General features: G+C 34.8%; 2 protein-coding genes across 2 annotated transcripts; both read right to left on the bottom strand.

Annotated features, from left to right (window-relative positions):
* Nucleotides 1–2,843: 2,843 nt before the first annotated feature.
* LOC131852052 (uncharacterized) lies at nucleotides 2,844–4,612 on the bottom strand. The gene has a single exon (XM_059202640.1). It carries the CDS (start codon nucleotides 4,586–4,588, stop codon nucleotides 3,107–3,109), a length of 1,482 nt encoding a protein of 493 aa, XP_059058623.1. The 5' UTR covers nucleotides 4,589–4,612; the 3' UTR covers nucleotides 2,844–3,106.
* Nucleotides 4,613–5,901: 1,289 nt separating this feature from the next.
* LOC131852049 (uncharacterized) lies at nucleotides 5,902–8,006 on the bottom strand. Its single transcript, XM_059202636.1, has one exon. It carries the CDS (start codon nucleotides 7,888–7,890, stop codon nucleotides 6,814–6,816), a length of 1,077 nt encoding a protein of 358 aa, XP_059058619.1. The 5' UTR covers nucleotides 7,891–8,006; the 3' UTR covers nucleotides 5,902–6,813.
* Between the last annotated feature and the right edge of the window lie 305 nt (nucleotides 8,007–8,311).

Below are 8,311 nucleotides of genomic sequence, written 5' to 3'. Positions count from 1 at the left end.
TGGATACAGCAGGTGATTAGTAGCAGAACGAAAGTTACGGCAATGTGTTGAACTTCAAAAATAGAAATCATTCCTTTAGATACTGAGTAGCTATTGGCTATCCTTGTTTAGTGCCCATAACACAAACCCTACTTAGCTTGGACCTTTTTTTTTTAGGCATGATAATGGAATGGTGCACCCGCCTTCGCTAACGGTTTACGCTGGCGGGGCATCAGTGAAGGATGATAAGTTGAGCATGAGGTCAGGTCAGTTAGCCCATCGTGACAAATTAATCAGGAATTTATCACGATGGTTTCTAGGGGGAACCGCGTGGAGGTCAACCTTACATGGTACATTGCTAGCAATGGGGTCAACAGTCCTCATTATTAACAATCCCCTTCCCCCAAAAGCTTGTATTGGGTATTATCTACATCAACTGCCAAACTTGTTTTGTAAGCTGTGTTTTGGTTTATGGTAGAACAAGTAAATTTTGGTTATGTAAAACAATTAAAATGGTGTGTGTTTTTTTAAGGATTTTGAAATTGTATTTTATTCACAAGTGTCGGACGGCCCGGACACTACAGAAGGGACAATTAAATTATAGAATATAAGTATGTAATATTACGTTATCTGTGATGTAAGGTATGATGGCGCTGTGAATTGTCCAGACGTATTATTATATATATTGCACATATTAAGCGGGATGCGATTATTTTTCCATGAGCTACGGACTCGAGAAAGGTGCGATCTTTGACCGGCCGCGTCGATTGACCCGGACGACGATAACGGCTATCACTTCAAGTGCAGCACAGTTACAATATGTTTCAGTTATCGCACTGGACAAACAGACGCAAACACCGACACTTCTACAGCTTTGATTCTATACAAGACTAAATTTAAATCGCGATTTCGTCTACTTTTCTTGAGATTAAAGATGGACTTTCTACCGTCCGTACGTCGTCGTCATACAATGTATTTCAATGTACTTTGTACGCCTTTTTACAAAAATCGCGCGGACAGAGGAGTCGTACCTAGTATAAAATTCCGTACACTTATAGTTTTGTCTATATAGAGAAGAAATGGAGTATACTAATGTTTATCAAAATTATTCATTAAATATGTAATTAATCAATAAAAAACATTACACACACCATCGTTATATACCTATATATTCTTTATTATTCTAGTCTGAGGTCAAATTTAGAATACATTCATATTGTTTGTCATTTATATTATTTGTCTAACGTCTTACTGAATATTAAGTTAATTATGGTCGAATATTAACCAATGTGCGACAACTTGTCTCCTTTAATTTCGCTACCTTTTAACCACAAATATGTAGTGTTGACTCCAACTCTCAGTTTAGTGGCCGAACCGAGTCAACACAAGTTTTTCAAGCTATATCCGAGATCTCTTTGCCTGATGATGCCTCTTTAAAATGCGATACACGTGTTGTATGTGAATGTAGACATTATGTTATCTGTGATGTAAACTCACGTCGTAACGCTTCCAGTAGCGTTGGTCAGGTTTCCGCACTAGAGTAAATTTATCTGGCTCTAGTCACAAATAAGCTACGGCTCGGTAAAAGCATTTTGCATAAAGCAAGACAAGTTTACTACAACTTGCTTCAATTATAAGAAAAATTCTTTATTCTGTGCTATAAATATGGTCAGTTTTTGGATTGTATGTATGTAAATTTCTCAGACATACTGACTGTCTTAAGTGACCTTTTACATTTATGTATTTTTGCATATTTATATTTATTATGCATCGATTTATCGAATGTTTCAATAAATTACTTACAAAGAACCATAAAGGTATTGGATACATTTCTATATTTTATTTTCACTACTCCAATCTTGCTATTTTGCTCGTTTTTTAATTTAAAAGAAACAATAACATGAGAGCTATTTTCGTATATATTTCGCCACCGTTAATTTGTGTATGAGTTTTTTTCTATGTACCGACTATGTATGTAAGTCTATTATAGACACCTATCATTAGTCAAACTGTAGTACTGTAGCTTAGATGAAACGTCAATTAAGGAAAATACTTTATTTTCCTTCAATATTTTGCATTACGACCCAACAAACTCTATTTTAGTAAGTCTTAGATCGCTGGACATGTAAAGGCATGAGGAAATTAAATATCTTATGGAATTGAGCAATGACATAGTATAATAGTTTTCCTTATGTGTGATCATTGTACACATTATAAGTATGCATCTATTAATATAGGGAGACACCTATATTAATGGATGCCTAGGTACTCTTACTTTTGCCAATTTTGAAGACAAGGAAAACAATAAAACAATATTTAGATTTAGATATTGTTTTTGCATTCAATATGGATTTTTTTGTGTGATTGTGTATGTATGTATTATTTATTATTTGCTAAATAAAAGTGTTAAATATGGATTGTTTTCGTGTATTATCTCTGTACTAATTTAAAGCAATAAATACATTATATGGATATTGTTTTCTTTAGTATCTAGCATAAAAAATATTAAGTTATTAATATCTAACTCTGTTTAGAAATAGGACCTATCTTTCTAGGATTTCCTGGATATCATATGTTCAATAAATTGTGTCTATAGGAAATGTTAGAACTTACTTGTAACTATTATTTTATCACTATAATGGACTATAACCTTTTGACATGAGCTATTTTTCGATATCAATATCATCCATTCATTTTATTATGCATCGCTATGAATAAATACATTACAATGTAATTATACATTAGGTACGTATTTGTATAGAAATTTAGGAATTAGCAAATCAATTTGTATCACATGTATGTATTATTCTAGATATATATGATTATAGTAATGAAAATAAAAATAAAATATAATTCTTATTTCTTTTTATTACTAACTGAGAATTAGAATTAAGTCTACAATATATTTGGTAGGCATTTAGAGTATATAATATCTACTTAGTAGTTACAATCAATTCATACCGTCCCCGACCGAACCGTACAAAGCTCTTCTCCCAAAACAGGGGGACAATTAACGCGATTAATAAACGCGATTATCACTCACAGAGGAGAATCTCTCCCACTCACGCACTCTTCAGGTACTGAGTGTCTTAATAAATAATTCCTAAGCTGCAGATTAATCGAATTTTCACAGCGGCACATTTGGTGGGGTTTTGCAGGGCTCAGGAGGTAACCTCCTTTGTTCTGGCAGTCTAGATTGATAATATGCACAATAGGGCAACGGGTCCCAGAAAGCAAAGAGAGCTTCACGTCTATCTAGTACTGTGTCCAGGAGTTTACCCACAGTAGCTGTGTGTCCGCAGCGGGTCGGCCCTTGGCACAAATATGGTAATGAGACAGTCACCCGTGCTCCAATAGCTACCAGTCTATTGCTGTGTCCATTAGATCCATTTTCTTCACGAACAAGTCTAAAAGACACGTGCCCCGTCATCGATCTTGCCGGTGCAAGATTTGAAACAAATCGCTGAACCCAAGCGTCTGCTTCTTCATCTTTCTGTGGCACTAATCCTTTCCTGCTTGTGTCTACGCGGCATGTTACATTATTAACAGCTCGTGACTCTTTCAACGTTGTACACGTTATAAATCTTTCTCCTTTTGGTTCTCTCAAAATTACCCATGGCTTTTCGAGACTTATTTCACGAGGGAATCTAAACTCTGACTTATCCTCTGGCATAACAAATCGCAAGCGATCTCTTGCACCACGAGCACCGGCGCTAGCTATGTAGTGACGACCTTCTTTCGATGCTCCACTGTCATACCATGCTCGGACATCTTCATCACAAACCACAACCCAGAATTGTGGTGTCGGCAGACCAGCGGCGCGACACACTCGCATTAGTTCTAAAGGATCATCTAAGGTAACTACATCACGAGCACATGGTATAAAGCATTGACATCCGATTACTTCCAAATGCGGTTTCGCAAGAGCATCGTAGTAGGCGGGGGTTGTCGAACTGACCGGAACATAGAACACTACCCCTTCTCTTTCAGCGATTTCTTTCAAAGCGTGTGCATACGCGAGTGGATCAGCAGGATTAGGCCTCGGAACTGTGTAGAATTTGTTAACTGCTGCGGAATACTTCAGTAACGAGAATTGTCCCTCTATTTCAAAGGCAACAACTCTGGCACCGGCAGAATGAAAGTTTCTGGCTAGATGCAATGCTTGAACAGTACTTCCTCCACTGATGAGCACAGTTCGAGGCTTATGAGCTTGGTTAGAGCTGATTGCGCGTCCTATCATCTTCAGTAACCCAATCGGAGCCTGAACACACTTCCAGAATATGAATAACGACGCGGCAATCCATAATGTGGGTAGAACTACCAGGATTTGTTTCCATGCTGGGTGTGATATCAAACCGAGCAATGCAAATATTGGTCTCAGGAATAATCTGGGTCCCCAGGTGATGATCCGTACGATGCGGGGTAGTGGCGGTGGTCGCTCCGGTGAAATAGCTCGTTCTTCGGGTATGAGAGAGAAGGTGGACGAGAAGGAACGCCGCAGTGCTGTGAAGGGTGGCGGCTGGTGCGAGCAGCGTTTGACTCGAGGAGAGAACACTAGTTCAGTGTTGGATCGCGCGAGGCGACTGTATTCAGGCGCACAGGCCGGCATCGTGTAGCAACTGACGCGCGCGCACTGTCGTACCGCATATAAACTGGCTCGTTATCTGCGCGCCGCCGGCGCCGAGCCCACGCTATCCACTCATCTTTGCACCCAATTAACAGTCGCTTGGATTAAAAAAATAAGTAAGTAAACAAACAAATAATAATGGAAATTCAAAAGTACCTACTATTAAACAATAACTACAGTACGATATTAAACCTTCAAGAAAGAACACATCATTTTCTAAGACATCAGCATCATACCCTTAATTTCTCTAACGTTGCAAGTGCAGGCATGGGCGAAAGTAATTAACATGAGGTGAAACGAAAGCTCGTTTGTCTCTATGCTATATAAAAACTTACTAACAAAATTTTTAGCTTATGGTTACCAGCCAATGACAACCAAATCAAGCGCTTTTTTCTGAATGATTTGTGTTTTGTATCTGTTATCAGTTCAATCTGTTTTTGTTAATAACAAGCGTATTCTTATTGAAGAATTATAGAACATAATTCGAAATGTATTAATTATTTATAAATAATTAAATATTATTTATCTCTTTTAGCGCAAAGCGTACTAACTTGTTAACGGTGTTTACAGGAATAGGTACTCACATAAAAAACAAATAAGTGTGTAGTTAAAGTGGCATGTTTTGCCTATTCTGAACCTATAATTGAATGAAATTGAATATATCTGAATAGATAGTGATCTCGTTTTGTTATTTTTTATAGTTCAGAATATATTTCATTAATATTAATAGCAAGTATATATTAGAAATTATTTATGAAAGGAGACCACGCCGATGTAATGTGATTATATAGTAATAATCATTCAGGAGAATAAAACAGCGCCATCTAGTCCTAAGTTCAGTAAAGCTTATATTATAGGATACTTTTTTAATGTATCATTATATATGTACGTAAAACACTCAGTCCAATACAAACAATATTACTAATGAATACAAATGCGAGGAATCGACCCCGCGACCATCAGAAGTAACGCGTGTGCTTGCCACTAGACTAGCGCGGCTGTTAATAATAAATAAATGTCGGATTTAAAAACAATAGCAATAAAATCAACAATATTTATTAATAATTTCTACCATATATCTAAATAATAACAATACTTTTGTATAATATCTTAAAATGTGTATTGTAATTACATAGATTCATCTAGGACTAGCAGTATGGAAACATATCACAAAAGCAAGTTATGAAACATAGGAACTATTAAAATAACTTTTAAAATATACATCATAATGATTGTTTTAAAATGTTACTGTATACCTGCACTTTAAGAAAAATCGGTGGATATAAGAACTAGAAGAGGATGTTCTTTTAAGAAACCTGATCAAATATAATAAACACAGTATTGTTCGGAACCAAAAATAAATTGATACAATTTAATTGACAGATCCCCAATAATATATAAATGCATTTATAAATACACAATTGATAATTATCACTTCTAAATGACAATTATACAATAATTTAAAAAGATAGTACCTACAATAGAATATAACAACATGAGAAAGTTATTTGTTACTTGAATAATCATGCAGTATTTATATAACAATAATAATACAGTATTTATATAAATCAAAAATATACAATTTAGATATATAATATAACAATAAATTTCATCATGACTACTCTTATATATAACTAGATTATAGTTAACAATTTACAAAGTTACCTAGTATTGTACTGTATTAACATTTTGAAACAGATTGTTGTATTTGTGACTTCTAATTGGGGCTCATCCTTAAGTTACATCACACCAATTTCAGTCATTTTTATTCCCCTCCCACCGCTTACCTTATACAGCTTGTCATATTTTAATAATTAACATTTCATGTTTTTTAGCACTATAATTGAAATGTTATGATATAACCATTATTATGATTATCATAGTTTTTTACACAATATTTATGATGTCCCCAACCCCTTGTTGTATGTCGCACTTTGTCACTCCCTCCAAAGTGTGATGTAATTTAGAAGTGGTACCTTGTATAAAATCGTCAGTTATTTTTTAAGTAATCATAATTTATTTCTGTGAAATAAAATTAAGTACTTGACAAACAATATTGCATTCTTTTTTTAATAAAGTTCAAAATCAATATTAGCGAAATATATTTAATTGCATATATAAAATAATAATAACCATGTTATTCAGCATCATATACAAATAATATAAAGGAAAAATAATATCTAATATTAGAGATACAATTTCACAACTTAAATGAGAAATGGTAAGTTTGTCTCCTTCAACTCAATTGAGCCATTCTTACAGACTATATGCAACTCATTGTGGGGCTCCCCTTCGAACCTAAACCGTTGCGGATGTGAATCATCCATGAACCGACCGAGCTTCATAATTTTCTCATCCACTTTTATTTTATCCGCAATCAAATTTGTTGCAGGCAAGTTTTTCAATATGTCGTGAACAAGCATCTCTACTTTGCCTTTTTCATGAATAAATATACTGCTTTTGTCAGTCAATTGTGAAGCATGCATAAAAACTTCACCACTCTTCAGTGAAGCCTGTACACTGCCAGAGAACGCTGTTATATACAAGTTTCCCTGTTGTATTACATCAATCATTACAGACCTGTGTAGATGGTCAAGTCGTATGTTGCCCATTAGGGTTGTGAAATGTGACTTATCACTGTAACATGACTTGACACCTATTGGTCCTGCATGTGTTGTTACTACAAATGTGTTCGCCATGATATTGTGACAGTGTATTCCAGAATTTAAACCCGTCTTCAATTCTATATTGCTCGCTTGCAATCTTCCTTCTGTATGTACCTCACCTTCGGAACTCTCGACTTTAATATTCTGAGCCTTCAGGTCAGTAACTTTAACAATACCTTTATCCGTTTTGACTACAAATTCTTCACCTTCCAACTTTGATAAATGCACAGATGCTTTATCTGTAGTTGTCACCTGCACTTTCAGGTGATATGGCACTTGTATTAAGCAGACATCGTTCCTATCTGGAGAAGTATTCTTATTAAGCAGTTCCAAACGCTTAGAGGTCTGTTTCACTTGGAAATCGCTCGTATCTTTGCCCTGACTGTAGAGTGTCATAATCAATTTGTTATGTGCTTTTAAATCGTTAACGTCGATGGGCTGAACTTTTACGTGTATGGGGCTCTCAACGAATATACTCGTATTGTTGTCTATTGTTTTCTCCACAGTCCTGACTACGTTCAGATTCTTTATATCAGGTAGGTTGCTGAAATCAAGAACAGTTAACCTCAAAATCTTGAGGCACTTATGTAAGACACGCTGCCCTCCCAAGGAGAACATTATGGGTATTTTAAACTATTAACGAATTATAAAAACATGTTATCTACAATTTTATAATCTAATTAATTTTATCATTCTCTTGCACCATTCTGGTAAAATATTGACAATTCAAAATATCAAACATCTGACTTTGATTAACAAATTGACAGTTCCTTTTTTAAATAGTACACATGCGTTCAAGTAGTTAAAAATTGTGGTTTGAATCGAACAATATATTTGCAATTGAACTTAAATCTACTATATTTAATACATATCCTGTATTATGTATAATAATTTTGAACACAAACTTAACTACAGGATAATAAATAGATAATTTTAATTTCTTAAAGAGAATCCATTTTTTAAACTTGACATTTAAAATCATAGAGTATCAGCAATTATTTGTAATTCGCAATGAAACGTTAAGTTTCTTAATCTGTGA

Source organism: Achroia grisella, unplaced genomic scaffold (genome assembly GCF_030625045.1).
Source record: "Achroia grisella isolate CSIRO2021 unplaced genomic scaffold, CSIRO_AGI_Agris_v1 utg821, whole genome shotgun sequence".
In the NCBI taxonomy this organism is placed as follows: domain Eukaryota; kingdom Metazoa; phylum Arthropoda; class Insecta; order Lepidoptera; family Pyralidae; genus Achroia; species Achroia grisella.
The sequence above is the reverse complement of the archived record's forward strand: the minus strand, read 5'-3'. Positions and strand labels throughout refer to the sequence as shown.